The sequence below is a fragment of the Maniola jurtina genome, chromosome 16, assembly GCF_905333055.1.
Source record: "Maniola jurtina chromosome 16, ilManJurt1.1, whole genome shotgun sequence".
Classification (NCBI taxonomy): Eukaryota; Metazoa; Arthropoda; class Insecta; order Lepidoptera; family Nymphalidae; genus Maniola; species Maniola jurtina.
The window spans coordinates 7,501,365-7,526,726 of record NC_060044.1 but is presented as its reverse complement, the minus strand read 5'-3'; the positions used below and the strand labels follow the sequence as shown (position 1 = coordinate 7,526,726).

Here is a 25,362-nt window from a genome sequence, read left to right as displayed (position 1 = left end):
ACGCGAGTTTGCCGGAGGTAGTAGTTGTGCTAGCCAGCGATCCTATGTGACGATCGTATTAGATTCCATTTTTAAAAATTTATTGATATTTTTTTGCGATTTCAGAGGTTTGTCCACATAGTGAAAATTGTTCATATTCACAAGTACATTCACCCCTTAAATGGTGCAAACTGATTTTTCTACACTTGTATACATTTAAGAAATCAATTTAATAAATAAATTTTGAGTCCTAAACCTAAAACTACATTCGATAAAATTTATGAATCTCTGCACATCACTATCGTCAATAAAGTAATACAATTATTTCCTTCAAAGTCGTTATCAATTAATACGGAACTTCATGAGCGGACAAACGTCAAACCGGCCATCATAGCGTCCCGCTAGTTTAGTGTGGCTTTATTAATACCGATCATAGTATACAGGTCATACGGGGACAGGTCCCGTCTCATCTTTTCCTAAATTTGAAGCAAGACTTCAGAGGTAAAATCAAGCAATGAAGAATATCGCAAGCGGCCATCTTAAGTCATCTTAGAGACAAATATCCTGCATATTATTTTTATAAGGGGAAAATTATATATATTTTTTAATTCAACTTAATTCACAGATTTTAAAAGTGATATAAAAAAGAAGACTATAATAGTTTAATTTTGTTTCCTTTACTAATTATATTATTCATAGTTAAGCCAGATCATTGTGGGACCACTCAGGTATGTTTAGTTCAATAAATCCAGGTAATAATATTCTTATGTGAACTTACTACTTTTTCTACTAGCAAAATCGCTAAATGGCTCCCAAATAAGATTAAAACTTATAACTGATACTAAATTATAAATTTTTTGGCTGTTAACTAAAAATAAATTATTTGTAGATTAAGAACAGACTTTGCCTCTATGGAATGAATGCAAATACTTCAATCAAAAATTTGTATACATAAACAAGAAAAGGAATGATAAGTTTAAGAGATGGAATGATTACACTGGGTCCTAAAACTAATTTGTAAAACAATGAAGATGATTAACTTATGAATAATGTATATAATCGTTAACTTACTAATAATAATAATGTATAATATTATTGCTTTCGAACAATTGATAGTTGTATAAAAGTTAATTATTAATACCTATACAAGAGAATATAAGTTAAATATACAAATAGCTGAGCATTATACAATATTTTTCGTTTGAATAAATTATGACATGATTTTAATACACGTTTTGGTTGTTGGGTTCAGTGTCCCTTTGTCATGTTAAATATAATTGTTTTAAGGCAGATCCACACTTGCGCACGCGTAAGAACCGTGCACACAACGCGCATCATAAGAACATAATGTGGCCGAGTGGTTTGTGAACGGTTCGCGTACATGTTGTACAAGTTATGTATGTTCGTGAATTTTCGGGATTTTTCAATTTAGTTCGTTTATTCCAAATTAGATTCAAATATAATATACGCGTCCGCGACATGCATGTGCGCAGAGACGTTAACGTGTTCATAGGTGTCCGAGACGCGTCGTGTGCACGGTTCGTGCGCGTGCGCAAGTTTGGATCCACCTTTAGCGTTTTAGCAGCGTCCATTCCAATAAAAAATGCGATGTCCAGCATAACTTATTGCATCGAAGCGCAAACACTTGTCAATGGGGATATCGTTATTACGTGGAAAAAGGGTCGAATTCATTCAACGACGCAAATTTCTATTGGTATGGACTCAAATTAATACTATTTATTTAACGGCTGCAGTATCGTGAAGAGTTTTAATTCAAGTCTGGTTGGCTTTGGAAGAAAGTACCTGTAAATGAAATAATCAGATCAGTTGACAGACCTTGTAAATGCTTCAAAGTGTTGCGACGTGCTAGTAGCGACGAGTAGTATTTTCGAGAGCTCGGCATCAAGCAACGTCTTTCAAATTCAGTGCACTATTAAAGGGTGCGCTTATAAAATTGACATAAATATCTTTTCTGTTCCCACATTCATTATAACTCATGATTAACGGAATTAACTGACGCAGAACCTTTGTCTGACAAAACTGACAGTATACGTCTAATGGACGCCACATAACTAGCATGGTTATCACTATGGTGATATTACGCAATAAGACCAAGATTTGACTCTTATTATTTTCGTGGATATATGGTGACGGCATTGCCGACGGTCTCTCACTAGGACGCACCGACGGTTTTTCACTGCACCCACTCAAAGAATGATAGTTAGTGGATAGGACATCAGCCCGCTCCGTGAAGCCACTTCGTAATGTAAGTCCTCCCTTGGCAGACTGAGACTTTCGTTTTAGTGTAAAAGTGGAAGGTACAGTCATACGCCGTAAGTCGTTTAGCACCTTAATGATCATATTATGCACATGCATTAGGTGTGTGTGGCGTGTTTGTAGAAAAAAGGCATAATTGCGACCGGTTTTTGATGCAATAGTTTTGCAGAATGGCTACTCGAATACCGTACCTAGTGACGTCACTGCGGATGCGGCATCAGCGGCACGAGCAGCGCGGGCGGGCCGGCTCTGCGCAGGAAGGGGTGGTGCAGCAGCCGCGCGGCCGAGTGCCTCTGTGCCGGGTCCCGCACCAGCGCGCACTCCAGGAATGACAGCAAGTCGGCGGGACACCGGCCCGCGCCGCGCGGCCGCGGCGGCGGCATGTCGCGGATACGCCGCATTGCCTGCAACAAAGCAAGTGTCATAACTACGGAAAATTCCAACACATTATATACATCAGGCATTCTAGTGTTCATAACTGGATCCACTCCAATAAATGATCCGCGTGTTAAACGCTGCGTGGGGTGCAAAAAATTCGATAATCTTAGGTTAAAATCTATAGAGCGCACTTTGACTTTGCTTAGACTTAAGTTTCAGTTAACACGAGACAGATTTATTCCAGCGGTATAACGCTGTCTCGTTTTAACAGTGTCTTAAGTCTGAGCAAAGTCAAAGTGCGCTCTATAGATCTCAGCCTTAGTCGTAACCATTTTATTCCACGTGTGGACGTCCACGAGTGCCTTGAAACCTTCTCATACAAAATTTAATTTCTCACGACAAACTAGCGAGAATTTTTGCACAATCGGTCACGTCTCAAACATGCTTTAGTTACCTCAACTCACAAATCAACCTGCCAAACTAAGCGAAACTAGTGTTTCAAGGCTCGAATTTTATCATTATCAGTGAAAAGTAAAATCTATAGTAATGTTAGTTTGTATGTAGAAAATCGTTTCATCATTTGTTTCTTTCAGTGATAACATTATCCCTGAGTACTATAAATGGGCGAATCGCACGGAGCCGCTGGTTTCAGGCGGCGCAAGACCATCGCGTGTGGAAGTTTCTACAAGAGACCTATGCCTAGCAGTGGGCGTCTATCGGTTTATGACGATGATCACTATATTATATGCCTAAAAACACGCGGGTGAAGTCGCGGGCAAAAGCTAGTCTTATGCTAATTTTACATACCGCTCTCAACCGGAAAATTAGTATTTTACCTGCAATGGTGGTTCATTGAAGAATGGTGGTTCACCATCAACCATCTCAATCAACATAATGCCCAAAGACCAAATGTCCACTTCGGGACCATATGGCAGTCTGGATATAACCTCAGGTGACATCCAATATGGGGTCCCAACTAATGATTTACGTTTGGGTAGTTCCTGAAACACAAATCATATTTAGAGATTATAAAATAATATACATTTTACAGAATATCAACATGAATATGGTCAAAAGTTTTAAAACATGGTAAAATGGTATGGTATGGTGGTATGGTTTTAAAATATGGTAAAAGTTACCTGTGATACTTGAGCGCAAAAACCAAAGTCGGACAGTTTGACTCTGCCGTCTGCCGTCATCAGTATGGAGTCTGATTTGATGTCCCGATGGATGACACCTTGGCCGTGCAGGAATGCCAATGCCTGTAATATTTTATTTTTTATGATCTAGAATGATGGGACATAGCAGAACTAAAAGTATGAATAAATAAAATAGAGTGGCAATAAATGGCTGGATCAGGAAGGTTGAGACGAGTGTGTTCAGTGGTGGCGCTCGTTAGGAAAGGCTACAGAAATCACAACAAGTATAATAGAAGTGTTACAGAAGCGTGAGACTGATGTAGCCACGATTATTGCACGTTACTGTAAAAGTAGACTTATTGGCATAATTTTACAGTTTAATTTACATTGCTTGGGAATTGGGATGCTAGAGATATTCTTTAAACAGTTTGAGTTCTTTCAAGCTGTTCAAATTGCTCGTACAATTTTGTAAGAGTGAATTGTTTAAAATCGACGACACTCGGTCACCGCATCGCATCGTGCGCGTCCACACCCGCCCGCCCGCCCGCCCGGCACGTCGCGTGCATCTCCACTATGTTCCTATTCCATTAGTCTGTATGCGTCCACTACTGGACATGGCCTTTCCAAGAACGCGCCTCCAAACACGGTCCTCCGCCTTTCTCATCCACTCGCTCCCCGCCACCTTTTTCAGATCATCGGTCCAGCGGGCTGGAGGTCATCTCACACTACGCTTACTGGTACGCGGTCACCACTCTAGAACATGTCTTTCTACGAGATACATGACCTGCCCATTGCCACTTTAGCTTGCTAATCCTATCACCTATGTTCCTATACAGCTGTTCAACACCAGTTTACCTTCAAGCACTGTTTGCAGACGGTGGCGATCTGCTCGGGGTCCATCCTGGCGCGCGTCACGATCTGCGTGAGCGACGCGCCCGCCATGTACTCCATCACCACCCACAGCTCGTCGCCCACCAGGTACGACGCGTGCATCTCCACTATGTTCGGATGCGGGTAGTCGCGCATTATCACCTGTTGCAAACAAACAAAAATGTCTTAACAAAATGTAGGGGCGCCCGCGTTCCGTGTTTTGACTATAACAAAAGCTAGTTATAGACAAATCGTCTACCCCAGGGGCAGAAATCCTTTGTATAATCCCTTTATGATATTTTTATAACATGATTCAGAAAGAATTTTCAGATTGCAATTTATACACTGTTTATTTGTTATATAATTGAGATTTTTTTTTAATCTCACAGTTGTGTGGACATGATTAGCTTTGCATACAGCAGCCTATGAGGTAGCTTATATGGCTTATTTATTATTATACTGGCTGAGTTTCAAGCCAGCTCTTTTCAGTGGAATCTCCTTTCCGAATTGATGGTACTTAGGTCTTGATTTATCACAAATGGTACAAACAGATATGGCAATTAAATTTCATATTTCATTAAGAAATTCTCGTACACAATACATTACACTCACCACTTCGTTGAACAGCAGCTCGCGCCGGTGCTGCTTGCGCAGGTTCATCATCTTGACGGCCACGCGGCGCCGCGTGCGCGTGTCCGTGGCGGCGCACACCACGCCCGTGCTGCCCTCGCCGATCTTGCTGAACCCGCTCAGGGTTTCGCGAGGGTCGCCTTCGCTCACCACCAGGCGGAGCGCCGCTCGGAACTGGCAAAGGAATGTGTATATTGAGCGACATATGCCTAGTTGTTACAACGCATATCGATCGAATGTAATGTCGGTACAGTACCTACCACTTTAATAGGTTTAAAAAATATTTTAAATATCTACACTGTGTAGATATTTATGGACCGAATCGAGAAGTCCTTTTTTGAAGTCGGAAAAAAATTATATGAAAACAATGTACCGGGGCGGGTCGCTAATGACTATAAAATGGCACAGTATTAGCGTTATACTCCACCAACATCAAAGAGATTAAAAAACACAAACCCTTCCTTGGAAAGCAAGAGTGACCCTGTTTTTCTTTATAAATCACGATCTGAGAAGCGACGGGGTCGCGGACTATATCCCTAAGCGATTTTCTTAAATAGGGTTTTCAGGACATGTAAAGTAGGACATGAAACGCGCCAACATATTTTAATATCAGAAAAGACTATTAAAAGTTGGATGCCTTCTTAGTTGATAATAAATTTTAACAAAACATTTAAACCTTTGTATTACATTTTAGAATCAACTAACTGATGCCCGCGACTTCGTGCACATGGATTTAGTTTTTATAATATACTGTGGGACTTTACCGGTATAAAAAGCAACTTAGGTCACTCTCTCCGGGTCTTTAACTACACCCATGCAAAAACACGTCGATCCGTTGCGACGTGATTGAAGGACAAACCAACAAACAAACATATTTTCGCATTTATATGTGGGTATTGATTTTTAGTTTGCTGTAAATAGGTATCTCTTTTCAGCTATAAACCCAAACTTAAGATCCCGCGCGAATGCGGCAGTGGCTTTATGTAGTCTTATCAGAATCGCTCTTTAGGAAACCACTTCATCTAGTTTAAAAATACATCTCAATGATGTCATTTAGTGTCATTTGACACTATTTGAAAAAAACTGGTCAAGTGCGTGTTGGGCTCGCACGCGAACGGTTACGTACCGTCGTACAAGAAAGAATACTTTTTATTTTGTGATGTAACCAATAATTCACTGTTGTCAGTTTTTTCCTTTTCTTGTGCTATAAGACAATGCTACCTGCCTTTCATGATTCTAGGTCAACAGGAAGTGCCCTATATGATTTTGTTTCCTTGACAGGTCTGGAGAGGAACCCTAAAAACTAAAAGTAAACAGCTAACTTACCTGTTCATGAGTAAGACGCAACTCATGCTTGTTCTCAGTTATAGGTAGGTGGGGAGCACCCGGTGGACCAGGCTGCGCGTGGCGTATTGTGGCTGGGTATGGTTCACCTTCAAAACATATTTAACATGATCAGTCAAGTCTCATTATTTTTCTATGGATAATGGATCGATACAACTTATTACAACAAGAAAAGCGTCATTTTAAAAATAAATGGCTATAAAAACTTGCAAGAAATTAAAAATAGGTTTTGAAATAGACAGTAACAATTCTACTAACAATACAATTGACGTATGTACCTGGACAGCTACTGCACTCAATGATTCTTCACCAGGTCATAGAGAATTTCAATGAAAATGGTGATCATTTTTTGCTGAAAAACCTGCTGCAAGGATCCCATCGCACACACATCTTTTCACATCAAAATTATCACCATTCTCATCATTTCCTGTGACTTGGTGGAGAATCCTCAAATGCAGTAAAAGTCCAGGTATGTACATGCATTATATTGTTATTGCCTATTTCCAAGTTTTAAAATTTTGAAACACTTTGCTGGGCTAATTCCCACACCCTGACAGACCTAGGTTTCGATCAACCCCCTTTCTGCTATTTGGGCTAGATAATCAAAAATCTGAATACAAATCATTCAAAATCATTTACCAAATAAGCTATCTTATTAAAGGCAGCAATTCAATGTTTACATTCTGGTGATTGCGCAATGCGCATATTAGTTTTTTTAGCAAGCCTAAATCTGGTAAAAATACAATAATTAATAGTTCAAAGCACCTGTTAATTAAATTATGTAAATATGTTAATAAGAAACATCTTTAGGAGGTTAATAATATACTGAGTCGATGAGTCACAGTGTAGGTAAACATTAACTCATTTACATATTTTTAAGGTGTAGTAAAGATAATGTGATTCAAAGATTGATCAGGATGACTTAATGAATCATAAATGTTATTAAAATTAGTTGAGTAAGGTGAAATTGGAATAAACAACAAACATTGAGCAAACAAGAAGCTGACTTGACATAGACAGAAAAATTGTTATTCAAACAATGTTATAAAGCAAAACACATTTCATACCCAAATTATTGTTTCCATTCATGCCATGTCCTTGAACCATGGGCTGAGGTGGGTGGTTATGCTGATACGGTATGTTTGCATTCTGTATATTTTGGTACATCATGGCTGCCTGTTGATTGTCATTTATTTCTGATACTGGCCTTACTGTTGCTTCATGCGAATGACTCCAATCAATAGGCGAGTTAGATATTGGCTTGTTTAAAGCATAATTACTCTGTTCCCGTCTCAAACTAGGATATTGTTGAGGTGCAGGAGGGACAGGAGGTGACTCTTCAGGTACCGACGGAGGGATGTTCGGCTGATTTCGAAGATCACGACGTATTTTCGGTGGACTTGAGCTCCTTAATGAATTTGATCTTGCAACATTAGATGTTTTGGGCAAAACAACACCATTTTGTAGTGGCTGACTAATCGGATTTGTGGAAACTGGACGGGATATTGCAGCTACTGAGGTAGTTCGGTGATCGCCCCTTACAATTGTCTTTAAATCTAATATTTCGGTGGGAGTAATCTCAGAGGGATCCACGAGGGGTAAAGGCCTATTTGTGGATTTTAATATCTGAAAAGTAATTTATATTCTAGTTTAACATTATTAAGTTTATGACCTAATAAATACAATAAAAAGAACTATCTAACATTACCATATTAAGATATTTGATTGTTTTTAATTTTTATCTATTGCTACTAAAGTAATTGTTTCTATCATGGTCTTTAAAATTACAAATACTTTTTAGTATAGTAGGTATCAGTTTCATTTTTTCTTTCTTAGATTGGTCATAGCTAAAAAGTAATATGTATTGACACTGAATTGATTTTTCCATGGCAATTTGTATAACTATTTATCTGCTAACCATAGTGACAGTAAGTTGACTAAAAACCAATCGTAACATATAAATCTAAATTTCTTACCTGGTTATTGCCAACCAGGGAAGCCCATTGCAAGGGAAGACCAACAAACTTGCCTTCCCTTTTGTCAAAACCTGTGTGTACTCTATGTTCAAAATTACTCGGCGGAGATATTAGCGGCTTCTTCTTTTTTTTTGAAAACATGGCCTTAACAAATTATCTGTAACAACCAGAGCAATATATCATAAAAGTGGTTTTAAGCATGTTTGTTTCAAAATGATTCTGAATTAACTCTCTTTGTAGTTTAGAAAAGGTGATGAGTAATAGAAATAACTTGAATAAAGATCAACAACATATCTACCACCTGCTCCACGAAAAACATCAATAATATCAAATATCAAACAACGATAACATTACACGACGAAAGGAAAGTGACAACGGAACAAATTACAATAAATAATCATTCGAACCGAATTGTTATGCATCTACACGCTTTAGTAGAAAGTTACACGCAAAAAGGAAATAAATCCATACCAACCAACACCACCGGTTGTCTACACCTTTCGAAACATGAAACACACCTTATAATTTAATTTCACTTCGTAGCCATGCCAAAAACACATTCACAAAACATATCATAAAGCTTCGTGCTAAGCCGCTTAATATTTTACACTTTTTATGTTTACTAAAAGTTCAATTATGATTGAAATCACTCAATTTATTTTTATTTTGTGTTTAATAACCCATAATTAGGAATCTCTTCCACCGACCGAAAATAATTATTACCAACAAAAAGTGACAAAAATTATCACCACAACAAAAAGCTATAAACCAAAGAATATATAAGCACTACGATTCACCTTTACTCCACAGACCACGAATGCTTTACTCTATATGGCTCCTCTATGGTTATCATGACAGATTTTTTTTTTAACTAGCTTTACGGCTCTGGCCTCTGGGTTCCAAAAATACTCTGTTCTGACCAAAGGTTCTGAGACTTTGTATAACGTAGTGATTATGACATACTTTTTGATTACAAATTACAATACTCTACTCTTGTCTCTTTTGAACATTTTGGACTTTTCAAGTTTATTTTATTCATATTGGATTATATTGGCCTGCCGTCTGTGCAGTGTGCTTTGCTTCATCATTGATTTTTTAAGAAATAAGAGTTACCTACCCTACCTACTCTTTAAACAAAGGAATGTCTTACTGAGTTTTCCTTGATTCCTACAATAAAGTTTTTACATTTAACGCCTGGTTCTGGAAATGAAAGAAAAGGGTCATAAGAAAAATCACAAAAAAACTAAGGATGAGCCCTGTAAAGAGAAGAAAAAGAAAAGCCGTCGTAAAACCGTATGTACTTGGACATTTTAAAGTCATTGGTTTTGTTAACTTAACCCATTATAGCCTGAATTATTTTAAGGTCTCAGAATTGAGTTTTTCATTGATATGTTGTTATTATGGACCCTATTAGTCAGATCTAATCATCAGAATTTTGGTGCAAGTCTTACTTCTGGAAATAACCATGGATGCTGCATGGCACCGCTAGGCTCCTACCGTGTCTTTTCAAATGTCTCATAAATTTCTTATAACTGATTGTTACCAAAATATTCTACCACAATTTGATAAGAATTATTAAGGTATTAACTCTTGTATAGTTCAAGGTACAAAATTGATTAAAAGATCCAATATATTACATGAACATTTACATATTTTTCCATAAAATTACATATTATTTGTAGGAAGCTTGTAGGTTGCAGGGTGCACAGAGCACCACGATGCATTTATTGCACTGTAATCTAGTCTGACTGACAATACTGTTACCCACACTTGCGACATGACTCGCTGGGTACCAATAAATGATTTCTGCTGTCATAACATATGCTGTCAGACCCGATTGTCAGTATTTTTTAGATGTTTTTGCTTGGTGTTTGAAGCTGATAGGCGGCCACCACGTCGTGGCGTGTTTTTGAACTGAAATAGGTATGAACAGATGTAGAGCCTAGCACCACTTCACATCTAACATTGAGTTGCCGACCAGCGGGATTATTTATGAAACCACCCTCATCTTTGTCAGATAGGATTATAGGGTCTGGGGCTTGAATTTATAGCAATCGAGGCTTGAGTTCATGGTCTTCTTCTAGTATAGCAAGTAATGTACAATCTCCATTGAAACAAAAAAGCCATTACATAAGGAAAAACTAAAGAAAAGACATAAATTAGATTTTTAGTATACATAATAAAAAGACAACATAATGACCTAGCGGTGCCGTAGGGCATCCATATCTTTTAACATGCCATAATTCAAACAATAAAACAAAATACGACAGTTTTATGATATGAACAAGTCAATGCAAGGTTTGGCATCAAGTGTAAATGCATAAAAGTATTACATTACTCAAAAAAAAAAAAATATGATCCCCTTACTTGAATGTTGCATCCATTATTGGCAGCCATTTCACATCACTGATTTACAGGTGCTCGTGCAGGTCACAAAAAGCTTATGGGACAAAATAAAGTAAATGGAGTAATGGCTATGTCCCTCTAGCATGGCATTGACAACAAACCACTTGACTTCACCTCTTATTACAAGGACAGGGCCCGACAATTTAAACATACGAAATTGGGTGCCATATGGCACCGCTAGGCTATAATGGGTTAAGTTCTTTAAACCATTTAAACTCAATTAGCTATTTAGTCTTCAGAGTCTTCGAGATCTTCCTGTGGTGATGAATGGGTTGAGAAGAACCCAGCAAAAGCTTCTGATCGGGAGGAATGGATGGGTTTGACAGGAATGTTTAAAACTTATACTAAAGACGATATTAAACCAAAACAAGAGGTGAAGGACAAAAAGCACATTGATTCCTATAATCCAGGTACAAGTAGCAGGGAATTGAATCCTTATTGGAAGGATGGCGGGACTGGTGTACCACAAACTCCAGAGAGTTTCCGTAAATCAAGACAATTTATTAAACCAGCAGATGACGACAATTATTATTCTCAATCAAGTACATCTAGTAGAGATAGAAGTAAATCTTCATATACCACAAAAACTGACTTAAGTTATGAAAGAAAATCATCCAATTGGCGTAAAAGTTCCAAGGAAACAAGAAAAGAATCTTTAGAAGAGGAGATAAAAATTTATAGTGAACCAACTACAGACAGAGGCAAAATATCAGAGCCATGCATAAGCCACAGTAAAGAAAAAAATATTTCATACCTATCTGATGAAAAGATGAATAAATTGGCTGCAAAGATAGTCAAAGCTGAAATCATGGGGAATATGAAATTAGTTGAGGAGTTAAAAACTAAATTGGAAGCAGCAAGGGAATATAGAAAGAATAATCCTGATGCTGGTAAGGTGGAAGAAGATGATAGAATTATGCTAATGTCAACAACTAGCAGTGGCAATAGTAGGCCTCTCACAAGCAAACCTGGAGATCCTCGGAGCAAAGGGGGGAAACGCAAGGCTGAAACTCATGACTCTTCTGGCAGGGTCAAATACTTTGGTAATGATGATAGATATGATTTAGCACAAATGGTAAGTAACCATGAAATAGAAATATCTTTACATAGACCATATCTCAATAATATTACCTAATATCTTTATGATAAACAATCTTCATACCTTTATGTATAGTATATATCTTTCATATACACAAGAATTACTAATAACATTCTGTCCTACACGCCTCAGTCACTTCTCTCACCAAAGTTCTCAACCAGGTATGGTGGATATTGCAATAAGCAAAAGGCCATGTTTGGTTACAAATGTTAGTTATTCCTTTGTTTTTTTCATGTTTTGTGTGCTATAAAAACTTGTCTATCTTTAAACATTTTGTATCATGGTTTCTTGGAGTCAAAAATTGTAATGATAACTTCCTTAAATTGCTTAATATCTCTCCAAGCATTTTTAACCCAGTAGTTCTGCATTACTTAAAAATCATACTATCCCTTTATGAATTTTGTGCTTCAAAATAGTAAATATCCCTAAATTTTCTTTATTTTCAGTTCCAAGAAGAAAAATATGGTACAAACTATGATGAGGATGCAGAATTGGCTCATGTTGCAAGCAAGAGTAAAAATCCCAATGATGATTTAGAAGATATATTTTTGGATAACATATCTAAAAATAAAAATTCTTCTAAGGAGAGTGAGAAAGAAAAGCAGCGTGCTATAAACCAGAATGTAAAATTGGAGAGGTCGTTGGAAGGCTGTGAGCACTGCTTTGACTCCAAGAATATGCTAAAACATCTAATAGTAAGTTGTGGTAGTAAAATATACTTGGCTGTACCTGCCAAGAAGTCCCTTGTAACGGGCCAATGTATTTTAACCACTATACAACATTCTACATGTGTGACCAACTTAGATGAAGACATTTGGGAAGAAATAATGGTAAAATTTATTCATTATACTATATTTTATTATAGAACTAAATGATACCTGTGACTGTAGGGTATGGGACTCATTGAAAAGTAGCCTATGTCCATCCCCAATCCCCAAAGCTATCTCTGTACCAAATTTCATCAAAAACGGTTAAACAGATGGGCTGTGAAAAGTTAACAGATGGACAGACACTTTCATATTTATAATATCAGTACTGATTTGGTATAGTGATGATTCTTTTTGCAAACTTCTACCTTACAACAGGTGACATTTTGATATGAACCAGATGTTGTAAGGTAGTTCAATTTGTAGTATTTAGATCAACAAGAGGTCTCATCATCACTAACAAAAAGCCATAATATTTGGATTTGATTCACTTACATACTTTATGATTTGAATCACTAAATACACTAAACATGTGGCAAGCTGGGAGGTTGCAAATGTGTTTCTTTAATGTTACAAGTGTAACCAAGACTTTAAATAATAACAATTTTTTAAAGGATTGCATAGTCATGTAAACCTTTAGAGCTTGTTTATGCCATATTTTCTATTTCAGAACTACAGGAATATTATCACACAGTTCTTCAATTCTCAAAATCAGGATGTTGTGTTTTATGAGACAGCTACCAGATTGCACAGGTTTCCGCACATGGTGATCAATTGTGTGCCTCTGCCAAGAGATGTGGGAGATATGGCATCAATATATTTTAAAAAAGCTCTCTTAGAATGTGAGGCAGAATGGTCTATGAACAAGAAAGTGGTAGACTTAAAGGGGAAAAATATCAGAAAAGGAGTCCCAAAGGGGTTGCCTTATTTTTGGATAGATTTTGGAATGGAGCCAGGATTTGCTCATGTTATAGAAGATCAACAACTGTTTCCAAAAAATTTTGCTGAGGTAAATAAAACTAGTTATTTTAATAACATGTTTAGTTTACAGCTTACTAGATGATCCTTTCACAAAGTTTTTAAAAATTCCATGGAAACTCTTTGATTTTCCAGGATAAAAGTATTCTAAGTAGTAGTAGTAGTATGTAGTCTCTGAGATGCAAGCTATCTTCTCTGTACTTAATATCAAAATTATTGTCTCTCTGTCTGCTAACCTTCTGCTAAGCTACCTTTCAGTGAGAAGGTAACAGACAGGCAGACATAGTAACGACAAATTAAATGTTGTTTTAGGAGGTTATTGGTGGTATGTTAGACTTGGATCACAGTATATGGAGGAATCCCAAGAAAGAATATGGTGATTTGCAGAGAAAGAAAGTATTGGATTTCATAAAAGACTGGAAACCTTTTGAACAATCATTTAAAGGAAAAAATTAATACACTAACCAGACATGCATACATTATGATCTACATTATAAGTACATAACTACATTGTTATAAAAAAGAATATAATTTTCTTTTAAAAAATTAAATTAAAACAATTTTTCTATATTTAGGACTTCTTATTCCCATCTGCAAAAATCTGACAACACAAAGCTTTCAGGATCAAGCAATAAAATTATAGTGGTGGTATTCTTGTATAAGATAGTACGAAGCAAAACTTCAGGTTTTTTTTTTTAAATCGGGTTCTGTCGGTTGGTAATGTTTTATGATTGTCTATCCTGGCAAGATCTGTGGGAATCAAAACTCAAAAACTGAATTTAAAAGTTTTTTTCTTGTATGATGGTGTGCAGCCCTTCCTGTGAGAGTCAGTGATGTATATATTTTATGCATTGCTACCAATGTACCTACTTTAATACCAGGGCGAGCGCAATGAATGAACCAGTAAAAATGGATGTTTGTATAGAAAGTTCATTTCAATTTCTCATCACTTCATCAGTCAGACTCACACTTGATTGGATTTTGAAGCCCATACAAGTATCATCTTTGTAACATACTAATATCAACCATGCCAAACATTGTCATGTTTGGTTTATTGTAACACAATTTTTTTAACTATTCTGTACATTTGATAAAATGCTGAGAACACTAAATTTTTAATACTAATCTTCATTAACCTAAATTTATTTCAATGAAAATTAATAAATAATAAAGCATTCTATATGTCTGTAGCTATACTAAAATATAATTATACCAATAAACATATAAATCTATACTAATAAATAAAATTGAAGTGTCTGACTGTAATCATGCAATATTTTAAAATGAAACTAAGATTTTTATAGTATTTATTCATTCATAATTTTTCTTGTTCTTCCTTCAACATTTCTTCAATTAATCTTTGCCTTTCTGCTGCTTGTCGCATTTTTGTTAACACTAATGATTCATAGTCTCTGTCTGTAACTACTGAACTTACAACTGGTATGTCTTTCTTAGTTGTTAATATTGGTCGTTCATTAACCCACTTTAATTTCAGAGGATTTTCTGGAAGACCTGTAATAGAAGAAATAATTATTAACCAAACTAGAGCTTCTAAAAATAATATTATCACAATAATTAATATAAATATATTATGTGAATTATTGTTCTCAAAGGTGTCTGAAGGCTGCCTATACCCAATGATGATGATGATATGAAATAAAAGAATAGTTGGAATTAAATAAATTCTTGCATGAAGTTGCCCAGCAGTATCCAGCATAAAATTTTGGTCTTCCAATTTTAATCAAACATACTTAGCACAGCTTATAATAAACAAACTGATTTGTAGTCAATTAGAAATCCAGTACTCTAATTTCTTTCATGTATTGAGAATAAGATTCTTACCCTTTTCTAATTCCAAGGCCATTTCTGACGCCTCCTTTGTAGCAAACTCTACTAAGGCACTGCCTTTTTTCTTGGATGACATAATCAATGCAACTATTTCGCCATATTTCTTAAGGAACCTTCTTAACTTTGATTCATCATATCCACCATTACTTTCGTCATTTTTATCTGCTTTCCAACTGATTTTTAACCTATTTAAACTTGAATCCCACACTGGTTCATTGAGCCTTTTTTTGGTTCTTTGAATTTCTTCTTTTACTCTTTGTTGTTCTTCTTGTAAAAGTCGACTACCTTCTTTCTGTAATCTTGCAATTTCTGCAGCAAGCTTCTGTTCATCAGTTAAATTTACATTTGAACCAGCTTCACGTTCCCTCCTTTCTAAATCTTCTTTAAGCTTTTGTCTCTTACTGTCTAATTCCTGGTGTCGCAATTTTGCAGCAGCTTTTGCTCTTAATACTTTATCATAAGCTGCTCTGGCCGCAGTGTCTGTTAATATCTCGAGAGCATTGGATAGTTCATGAAAAGTCTCTGCAGCTTTTGGATCATCAGGATTTTTATCTGGATGGCATTGTAGAGCTTTTTTCCTGTATGCTTTTTTTATCTGTAAGAAATTAAATGGTATTCAGTAAAGTTTTTACAATCTAAATATATAAAAGGAAAAGGTGACTAACTGATCTATCAACACACATCTCAAACTACTGGATAGATCAGACTAAAATTCGGTATGCAGAATGTAGATAGCATTAACATGGACATCTGCTAAGATTTTTTGAAAATCTCCAACTACTGGATGGATCAGGCTAAAATTCGGTATGCAAAATGTAGATAGCATTAAAATGGACATCTGCTAAGATTTTTTGAAAATCTCAAACTACTGGATGGATCAGGCTAAAAGTCGGTATGCAGAATGTAGATAGCATTAACATGGACATGTGCCAAGATTTTTTGAAAATTTAACTCCAAGTGGGTAAAATAGCGGTTTCAAATTTGTGTAGTTCACTCAGACGAAGCTAGCGGGCATGTCATAAAAGTCAATTGCTGCATGTATTTATGAAAGATCAATGATCATTAGGTACTTGAGAACCACTTGATTCTCGACCGATTTGGCCGATATTAAAATTAGGTAAGCTGTTGTGAAATATGTATCAAGAAAACATTTTAAATACCTCTACTTCAGTAGCTGTTATTTGGATGTCAAGTATTCCATATAAATCCAAATCTTCAATCTTTTTCTTCGACATTTTACAGGATAATGATGAACACGAAGAATATTAAAACTCGATATACCTTTTCAACTCAAACCATACGAAAACATTAAACAATATTATTGTAATAAACTGACTCTGTAATTTAATAAAAGATGTATTTGTTCTGAGAATTAATAATGGAAAAGTTTACGGGAAAATTGAAATTACAATTTTTTTGTAAACCCAATTCTTTTTTAAATTGGCCAAGGAGTAAAAATAAAAACAAAATATTAATTTTACAAAGTATACGGCTCTGGCTTCTAGCCTTTTTGAGCCTACAAATGCAATTTTTTTTTTAAATGGCTTTATGGCTCTTTTGAGTATTAAAATGTTTTTTAAACTGGCTTAAGACCGGCTTTGGGTTCTAGCTTTTGGAAATACAGTGAATAGTCCATTCTGAATAAAATAATAAATATCCATGGTCCAATTGAATGGTAATGGTAAATGCTGGACAAATGGTAACTTCTTGAGACTGGCATATAGTTATCTGTGATGGTAATCAATCAAACTTCAAAGTCGGACTTCGTCTTGGTATTAGCTGGCGGGCGTGCTCTGCCTTTTTGGAGTGTTTTTTTTTTTTTGTTAAAACTGACTGGAAAGCGCTCTAAGAGGGTGCCGTGCGTACCTATGTCGGCGAGCGCCGGTATAGACGGGGTCCATACTTGTATAGTTTAACTAACTTGTTACAAATAACTACAAACTTGACATTGGCTAATCTTTGTAGAGCCGAGAGAGAAAAAAAAAAACTTCATAGTCAAAATCACAGACCAATAACATATAGGATACAAAATTGTTTTGTTACCTAATCGGTGTTGTTAATTGTTTGTGTCATGAATTTTGTAATTTTTGGATTTTGTTAACAAAAGCGTACATCTTATATTAAATTAACAGCCTAGTAATAAAACAACCGCAATGATACCGCGATGTATCGGTATGTGTACAGTGAAAAGACTAATGTTATTAATCTTAAATCTATGTAAGACTAGGTTAAAAAGTTACAATAATTTTTGATTGTTTTTAGCGCGCCCTGCTAAACACGCGTTCCTATTCAGCCGAAGTAATTCAACAGCTTCGCTACCAGAGTTTTCTGAAGCCACACAAGAAAGTATGTTTCATAATAAGTTGTATTGATGTAGGTACTTATAGGTTAAGACTTATGGTGGATTAATATACAGATCTTAAATGGACCCTGTGTCTAGACTCTAGATGGGGCATAGGTCAATGTGATTGCAGTAGTAAATAATACGTTAAGTATAAGAAGCAATTAAAGATAGTCTGTGCAGTGCCTGCACCCCATCCAGGCATATTGTCAAAGTATGAAAACTCCACCCAAACATTGTATCTAACCCCACCCTAACATAGTATCTAATTGCTTATCAATTCTTTTCCAGTGCTTCCAAAGCTGTTGTAAATACTATAAAATATTACTTTCTTGTTCACAGATACCAAAGCTCTTGGCACAAATCCACTGGATCATCCAGATTATTTCCAAGTGCATAAACTATTCACTGTTAAGGATCTCTTTGAAGCCAGAGTGCATTTTGGACACAAGGAAGGTTCTCTTAATGAGTATATGATACCGTACATCTATGGCTCCAGACAAGGGCATTTAATTTTTGATTTAGACATAACAGCTGATCATTTACGCAAAGCTCTTAACTTCAGTGCACATATTGCTTACAGAGGAGGAATTATTTGCTTCTTCAACAGAAATGCTCTAAATTCTCGCTTAGTGGAAAAAACAGCACAAGAATGTGGTGAATATGCTCATACAAGATTTTGGCGGGGAGGTATCTTCACGAATGCTAACCACCAGTTTGGAGCTGTCACGAGATTGCCAGATCTTTGTATATTTTTAAACACGCAGAACAATATTCTTAGTCAACACACAGCTGTGCGGGATAGTGCCAAAATGTTAATACCTACAATTGGTATTGTTGATTCTAATTGTAGCCCAAATTTAATTACTTATCCAGTACCAGGAAACGATGATACTCCAGTAGCTATCGAATTATATTGCAAGCTTTTTAAAGCTGCCATTTCGAGAGGAAAAGAAGCAAGGATGAAGTTTTTGCAGGAGAATAATTAAAACAAAAATCTTGCGAATGAATTGTTTTAATGTAATAATTGCAACATTTAGATAGAATAGGATAATAATTTGTTTTATAAACAATAACAATCGTAAACATAAAATTAATGTCTATAATTCTTACATCTTTTACTTGGTCCCTTCTTAACTTGTAGGCCACTGCCTCGACTACAGGGGTGGGCGGGGAGCGGGAGCGGCGACGGGAGTGGGGTGATGATACAGTACACATGCAGCTTCTCTTTCTTCTTTTTGGGCAGATTTCTGCACTTATTGCACATTTCCATCTATTGTGAGTACTCGTACATATTTTATATTTTGCTACCTCCTGTTGTAATCCATAACAGCAATGTAAATGAATGCATATTGTATCACCACCCTGTTCCTACTGTTGTGAGGCGACCTTACAAATAAAATTTAATTAGTCACTATTTTCTTAATTCTGATCATATTATTAAAGATAGATTTTTATTCAAAGATAAAACATAAACACTATTAAATATTTACATATACTATATATTGCATTTCTTTTGCTGCTGTTTCGAGTCTACCTTTAATTATAATTGTATCAGCATTTGACATGATCATGAATATCACAACATTATTTTATTGATACTTTGAACATACTATTACGAGTATGTATTTACATGATCATAAGGTTTGGTATGAAAAGCGCAACTTTGTAAGACCTCTCACTAAGTGGACAGATAACATCAGCAGGGAGCCGCTGGATCCAGGCGGCGCAAGGCCTTGGTGGGTGCAAGTCCTTACAAGAGACCTATGTCCAGGTGTGGACGCCTATAGTTTGTTGATGATGATGATAATGATGACGAAGATTTCGTAGGCACAGCAACACTTTTCATCCCAGAAGAACTTTTCTCATCATGTGTGATGGCGCGTGGGTATCGACTTCGCGGCTCTCCCATCGGCCGGTGATGCATTTAGAACTGCACAGATACTGTAGCAGGGGAATCTGGTATCGACCGCAGAAATCGACAAACTTAATGTGCTCCACGCGATTATCGAAGAATACACCTGAAATTAGATATCTTATTGTAATTAATTAAATATTAAAATCCTATTAACTTATTACAACTATCCTGTTACATATAACTTAAGCATTGAGCTTAAGTTATATGTAACAGGATTTCTCTGCAGTATAAAACACTGTCGGAAAACGTAAGTTGCTGGGTTTTGATTGAATGACTCCCTGATTTGAATGTTTGACAAAGTTCAACCACTCCTACCCTAGGTGAATTACCATTCCAAGTCTATTTACTTTTGTTAATATGATTCAAATTATATGATTTTAGCCCCTTATATAAATATCAAATACTTAGACGTCACAATTTTGTGTTTGCGTTTGTGTTTACTGCCCTTATTTAGCTAAATTATTAAGTAGAAAGACAAAGAGACGAACCTTTACATTTGGGATTAACACAACACTGGGCAGTCGTTAAATACTTTATCAATGTAGCGGGCACTTCTCCGTGTTTTATCGGAATTTCATGCAGCTTTATCGTCCGACCGGCTAGCTCAAGCAACGAAGGTGGCTGCAATGTCATATCTCGTACGAATCTCACTACGAGAGGGTTGTCGCGAAGACTCAACTGAAAATGAGATAGATATCTAATTGTAAACCACTTCATAATTTTGTCTTTGTGTTTCTCCAATGCGAACTTTTTCATTGTGACATAGGCTTGCGCTGGACAACAATCGTGCTTCTAATAAGAAGCAATGATGAGGTCTAGGTTGGAGCGCGCTTGCCTAGAAGATGCTATTTCCTATTTCTAATTATTTTTTAACGATAACGATAACAACGATTCTTAAATATTACTTACTTCAACTTTCAAGGAGCCGAGTTTAAGGATGTATCCAAAGTGAGCAAAACTTATAAACCCGTTGTTGGACGACAGAAATAGAAACTTACCTCATTCAGGCATTTCAGTTTTATGATTTGAGTCGGTAAGGTCTTCAGTCTGTTTTGGTGGATCAGCAGCGTCCTGAGTTGCTTAAGGTTCGCGATGCTGTTCGGTAGCTGCTCTATTTGGTTATTGCTTAGAACTAAGGCCTGGAGGGACACCAGACCTCCCACCGAGTCAGGTACCTCCGTTATTTGGTTGCCTCCTAATGATAATATTTGTAAACTGTAAACAACAAAAAGAAACAGGTTAATAAATTAATAGGGAAAGTCCTGGAGAACCAAGAGACGACAATAAAACATAATATGTTTCGCTGACTCTACCTACACGGATCAAACATGGCGAGTAGGTAGGTATATACTTTCTTCATGCACTAAGTATATCAAAATTTTATTTATACCTAAGACAACTGTTGTCTCATAATAATACTATGCTAGGTAAATACTCTGTGATTCTAGTCTCTACCACCCGCCGTGCACCGCTTCCGAATTATAAATTCTACTGAGAAGAGCCGGCGAGAAACTCGGCAGTTGCTCTTTTTGAATCATAAAAAGTTACAATAAAACTGATATCCAAACTTCATAGTCGCTGATCGTTTCTTCCTGTGTTGGGGACAATACGCAGAGAAACTTTCAGCTTTTATCAATTAACGAAAATTTGGCACGCGCTGGCTCTTAGTCCATGAAAAACTCATCCGGTTGCTTCCACGCCATCATTTTTACGTCTCTGAGGAATTCATCAATTATTGTATTCGGGTATGTCGTGTGATATGTCTTCGCATCCGTGTCGTAGACCGGTCGTCGTCGAGTACGACGAGCGGTCTGGTACTGCAGTACGCGTGAATAGGTAAGTAAATATAAATACTTTGAGACTTGAGTATGTATAAGCAATAACTTTATCAGAAAGTGCAAATGTCGCGATAAACTTTGCGTGATAAGTGAGATATCACAATGACAATACATTTTATTTTTTCTTCGAAGTAAGATAGAGGCGTAGTGTAAGAGTTACCTACCTAAATACGTAATAACAAATGTTTCATCGAAGTATAAACTAATAGGTAACATAGGTACTTAAGTACACATATTTGTTTATATTATATAAGTACTAATAAATAAAATTAAAGTGTCTGTCTGTAATTTCGAAATAACTACGTATCATGTTATGTTTAAACCATAACTAGGTAAATCACACGTTTTTTTCACACATTTTGTGTCTGTTGGAATGGGCTAATCTTGGAAACGGCTGAACTTATTTTGACGGAACTTTCAAAAGAGGAGGAGTTGTGTTGGAGTTTTCTAGCATGTACACCGAAATCTCTAAGATTTCTGAACCGATTTTCATTTTTTTTAATCAATAGAGAAACTGTACGACTTTGTCCCATAAAAAAATTTGGATTCCATCTCCTCTATCCTGATGCTGCAGGGGACGACCCCCAAAAGGATTTAGAAACTGTCAGCTATAAATTGATATTGGAGGTACCTACCATGTAAAGACTTTATCGTGGAACTCGAGGACCCAACTCCTCAACCGTTTTGAACCGAATTGAGAACCGTCTCCTTTTTTTGAAGTCGGTTAAAAAAATTATTCATTATATTCTTTTTCCAGAATTTTGCGCTCGAAACTAGTTTTTTTAGGTTGTCATTAGGCACACATCATTATCAGTTATCACTAATGGATGTTTACATGGTACGATAGTAGTATTATCATCTTATCCATAAAGTATAAATTAAACACATTTTGTGACCCGTTAAGTGTGACAAGCAATATTGTAATCACAGCTGCAATTTACATGATTCAGCTCTAATAGTACGGTCTACTTATATTCAATATAAAAAAACCGGCCAAGTGCGAGTCGGACTCGCGCACCGAGGGTTCCATACTCCGGTATTTTTTCGACATTTTGCACGATAAATCAAAAACTATTATGCATAAGTATAAATAAAAATCTGTTTTAGAATGTATAGGTAAAGCCCTTTCATATGATACCCCAATTGGTATAGCTGTTATCTTACTTTGAAAATTTAAACGCATTTTAATTTTTTTTTAATGATGTAGCCACTTTGCGGTTTTCAGATTTATTCCTTTACTTGTGCTATAAGACCTACCTACCTGCCAAATTTCATGATTCTAGGTCAACGGGAAGTACCCTATAGGTTTTCTTGACACGACGGACGGACAGACAGACAGAGAAACAACAAAGTGATACTTTAAGAGTTCCGTTTTTCCCTTTGAGGGACGGAACTATAAAAAGCTGTGTTAGCCTAGCGGTTAGAACGTCCGGCTCCTAATCGGAAATGGGGGGTTCGATCTCGGGCACGCACCTCTAATTTTTCAGTTATGTGCGTTTTTAAGCAATTAAAAATATCACTTGCTTCAACGGTGAAGGAAAACATCGTGAGGAAGCCTGCATGCCTGAGAGTTTTCCATGTATCTACACAAAGTTGTGTGAAGTCTGCCAACCCGCATTGGGCCAGCGTGGCAGACTATGGCCTAAACCATTCTCACACTGAGAAGAGACCCGTGCTCAGTTACTAGTGGGCCGGCAATCGGTTGATCATGATGATGATGATATACAATACATATAGATAGGTACTTACCTACCTACTTAGGGTACCTAGGCGGTTTAGATCGCTACAACTAGGTGCACCCAATTTCATACATTCTTTGGTTGTCATGTTGCTGTAGAATTTGTGGTTTTTAGGGTTTCGTACCCGAAGGGTGCCAATGGAACCCTATTACTAAGCTTCCGCTGTCCGTATGTTTGTCAACGGGCTGTATCTCATGAACCATAATAGGTAGAGTTGAAATTTTCAGTGTGTATTTATATTGCCGTTACAAAATCAAATGATAAAAAAAATTCAAAATGGCCGCCATGCAAATTTAAAAAAGACCTACCTATATCTTGTACAATTGTTCAGAACAGTCGTAACTCTAGATGTTTTTCTTCATAGTTCTTCTTCATAATATGAATCATATTCGAAAAGTAGTAGTGTTTGTTTAGGCTATTTTTGAGCTCGGTTCACGTTTTTGTAAAGTTTTGTTTCAAGGTGCGGAACCTTCAGTGCCCGAGTCTGCCTCGCACGTAACTACCTATTCAGCTCGTTTTTTTTTTATAAAATCTTAGGTGGAAGGAAAATATCCTACTCACCTTCTGGTAGGTAGGTACCTATTTCGAGAGAAAAAAAACACTCATCGACTTTATTAGAGTATATAGAGAGTCATTCTTCGACCTTTGCCCCGGAGATAAAACAGGCGTTAATTTCTAAGTTCTTATGTTAAGTAGTCTACATTTTTTTGTATGTCCTACCATTTTAAAGTTACTTACGTTTCCAATAAGATTCATTACCTACCTATTCAACTTCCAAATATCCTTTGGTATATTGACTATACTGTTACCGCCCAAATAAAGGTATCTCAACGACGTTAATTGTAATACTTGTTCTGGGAAAAAGTTTAACTTGTTGCCACTTAAGTTGAGCTCTCGTAGGGTGTTTTTTGATGTATAGAAGCACTTTGGTAAGGACTCGTTGGTCAATTGATTGTGTTTAGCAATCAATGATGTAAGTGGGCAATTTTTGAGCACATCGGGAAGCGAGGTCAGTCTGTTGTTGCTTATGTCTAGTATCTTTAGGTTGATAAACCTGTTGACAGAGCTCGGCAGTGTCTCTATTTGATTACTGTAGAGCAAAATGATCTCGTATTTTGCCACACATCCCTTTTCTTCGATAATGCTCTCCATTACAGACGATATTGTCTCGAAATCCAAAGATCGATTTGATAGATCGAGTGTTTTCTGCTCCCTGCTGTCACTATCGCAACTATCCGATGTATAGCACTCCATTATTGATCAAGTAGACAAGCAGGCAAGCCAGATATTATTTTTTTGTGAGGTTTGTTATTATTTCACATTATCGGAACTGGCTTCGGCCACTGATAAACCAGTCGCCTCTATCGCGGCGCACGCGCAACTAATGAGCTGAGTTGATACCTACTTGTGACTGTTGCCTGCTCTCCTCTCCGGCTTTATCTGTCTACGGGCTTTATAAAATAATTATACCTACTTTGTACCTTAAATTATTATGTACTTATGTACCTATCTACTTAATATTATAATAGGTAGGTATATAAGTACTTATATCATTATGACGATGTACCTATTCAAACCGTTATCAAATAACTGATACTATAATAGGTAATTACTGCGTAGTTTGGTTAATATAAAACATTGTATGAAATAAATCGCAGGCTTTGTTTACGGCTCATTTGAATTTTGAATATATTTTTAAACTGTCTTCCAAACAGAAGGATATTATATTATGTGTATCTACGATGTAAACTGATTTCTGTAGACTTCGGTACCGATTTACAAAATTGTTTTTTTTTTTACATTTGAGCAAGTTCGCGGTAAAAAAATTCCGACATAAAAATTCAGGAACTGTTGATGATGAATTGATATATTTTAATGTATCAAACAACAAGTTC

General features: G+C 36.4%; 5 protein-coding genes across 8 annotated transcripts; 2 read left to right on the top strand and 3 right to left on the bottom strand.

Moving 5' to 3' along the window:
* Positions 1–1,249: 1,249 nt before the first annotated feature.
* On the bottom strand, positions 1,250–9,349 carry LOC123873004 (serine/threonine-protein kinase PAK mbt). 3 transcript variants are annotated; one of them, XM_045917646.1, is made up of 10 exons: positions 9,065–9,349; positions 8,594–8,750; positions 7,685–8,243; positions 6,600–6,706; positions 5,256–5,447; positions 4,629–4,805; positions 3,774–3,896; positions 3,471–3,635; positions 2,448–2,660; positions 1,250–1,782 (listed from the first exon to the last, which is right to left on the bottom strand). In XM_045917646.1, exons 2-9 carry the CDS (start codon positions 8,732–8,734, stop codon positions 2,457–2,459), a joined length of 1,668 nt encoding a protein of 555 aa, XP_045773602.1. In that variant the 5' UTR covers positions 8,735–8,750; positions 9,065–9,349; the 3' UTR covers positions 1,250–1,782; positions 2,448–2,456. The 3 variants fall into 3 exon arrangements, with proteins under 3 accessions (XP_045773602.1, XP_045773603.1, XP_045773604.1); XM_045917647.1 differs by having other exon boundaries at positions 9,069–9,349; XM_045917648.1 differs by having other exon boundaries at positions 9,112–9,349.
* A 211-nt stretch (positions 9,350–9,560) lies between these two features.
* LOC123872912 (CWF19-like protein 2 homolog) lies at positions 9,561–14,354 on the top strand. Of its 2 annotated transcripts, none has more exons than XM_045917501.1 (5): positions 9,561–9,886; positions 11,232–12,074; positions 12,545–12,928; positions 13,476–13,814; positions 14,096–14,354. In XM_045917501.1, the coding sequence occupies exons 1-5, from the start codon at positions 9,800–9,802 to the stop codon at positions 14,237–14,239; spliced, it is 1,797 nt and encodes a 598-aa protein (XP_045773457.1). In that variant the 5' UTR covers positions 9,561–9,799; the 3' UTR covers positions 14,240–14,354. The 2 variants fall into 2 exon arrangements, with proteins under 2 accessions (XP_045773457.1, XP_045773458.1); XM_045917502.1 differs by having other exon boundaries at positions 9,872–9,886; positions 11,224–12,074.
* A 719-nt stretch (positions 14,355–15,073) lies between these two features.
* On the bottom strand, positions 15,074–17,096 carry LOC123872914 (dnaJ homolog subfamily C member 17). Its single transcript, XM_045917504.1, has 3 exons — positions 16,792–17,096; positions 15,626–16,226; positions 15,074–15,295 (listed from the first exon to the last, which is right to left on the bottom strand). The coding sequence occupies exons 1-3, from the start codon at positions 16,864–16,866 to the stop codon at positions 15,099–15,101; spliced, it is 873 nt and encodes a 290-aa protein (XP_045773460.1). The 5' UTR covers positions 16,867–17,096; the 3' UTR covers positions 15,074–15,098.
* Positions 17,097–17,646: 550 nt separating this feature from the next.
* LOC123872915 (28S ribosomal protein S2, mitochondrial) lies at positions 17,647–19,077 on the top strand. Its single transcript, XM_045917505.1, has 3 exons — positions 17,647–17,803; positions 17,894–17,977; positions 18,315–19,077. Exons 1-3 carry the CDS (start codon positions 17,785–17,787, stop codon positions 18,959–18,961), a joined length of 750 nt encoding a protein of 249 aa, XP_045773461.1. The 5' UTR covers positions 17,647–17,784; the 3' UTR covers positions 18,962–19,077.
* A 379-nt stretch (positions 19,078–19,456) lies between these two features.
* LOC123872913 (leucine-rich repeat-containing protein 58) lies at positions 19,457–24,884 on the bottom strand. Its single transcript, XM_045917503.1, has 4 exons — positions 24,231–24,884; positions 20,889–21,105; positions 20,379–20,568; positions 19,457–19,993 (listed from the first exon to the last, which is right to left on the bottom strand). The coding sequence occupies exons 1-4, from the start codon at positions 24,719–24,721 to the stop codon at positions 19,818–19,820; spliced, it is 1,074 nt and encodes a 357-aa protein (XP_045773459.1). The 5' UTR covers positions 24,722–24,884; the 3' UTR covers positions 19,457–19,817.
* Between the last annotated feature and the right edge of the window lie 478 nt (positions 24,885–25,362).

Coding starts and splice junctions, on each gene's coding strand:
- LOC123872914 (XM_045917504.1), bottom strand. CDS start 16,866: ATGTCGAAGAAAAAGATTGAAGATTTGGATTTATATGGAATACTTGAC. Junction 16,227..16,791: donor TAACAGCTACTGAAGTAGAG/GTATTTAAAATG, acceptor AATTTCTTACAG/ATAAAAAAAGCATACAGGAA. Junction 15,296..15,625: donor GGCCTTGGAATTAGAAAAGG/GTAAGAATCTTA, acceptor CTTCTATTACAG/GTCTTCCAGAAAATCCTCTG.
- LOC123872915 (XM_045917505.1), top strand. Junction 17,978..18,314: donor TTCTGAAGCCACACAAGAAA/GTATGTTTCATA, acceptor TCTTGTTCACAG/ATACCAAAGCTCTTGGCACA.
- LOC123872912 (XM_045917501.1), top strand. CDS start 9,800: ATGAAAGAAAAGGGTCATAAGAAAAATCACAAAAAAACTAAGGATGAG. Junction 9,887..11,231: donor AGAAAAGCCGTCGTAAAACC/GTATGTACTTGG, acceptor TTAGCTATTTAG/TCTTCAGAGTCTTCGAGATC. Junction 12,075..12,544: donor GATATGATTTAGCACAAATG/GTAAGTAACCAT, acceptor CTTTATTTTCAG/TTCCAAGAAGAAAAATATGG.
- LOC123873004 (XM_045917646.1), bottom strand. CDS start 8,734: ATGTTTTCAAAAAAAAAGAAGAAGCCGCTAATATCTCCGCCGAGTAAT. Junction 8,244..8,593: donor CCCTGGTTGGCAATAACCAG/GTAAGAAATTTA, acceptor ATTACTTTTCAG/ATATTAAAATCCACAAATAG. Junction 3,897..4,628: donor TCTGCAAACAGTGCTTGAAG/GTAAACTGGTGT, acceptor AAAATATTACAG/GCATTGGCATTCCTGCACGG.
- LOC123872913 (XM_045917503.1), bottom strand. CDS start 24,721: ATGGAGTGCTATACATCGGATAGTTGCGATAGTGACAGCAGGGAGCAG. Junction 21,106..24,230: donor GATATTTGGAAGTTGAATAG/GTAGGTAATGAA, acceptor TGTTGTTTACAG/TTTACAAATATTATCATTAG. Junction 20,569..20,888: donor AACTGAAATGCCTGAATGAG/GTAAGTTTCTAT, acceptor TCTCATTTTCAG/TTGAGTCTTCGCGACAACCC.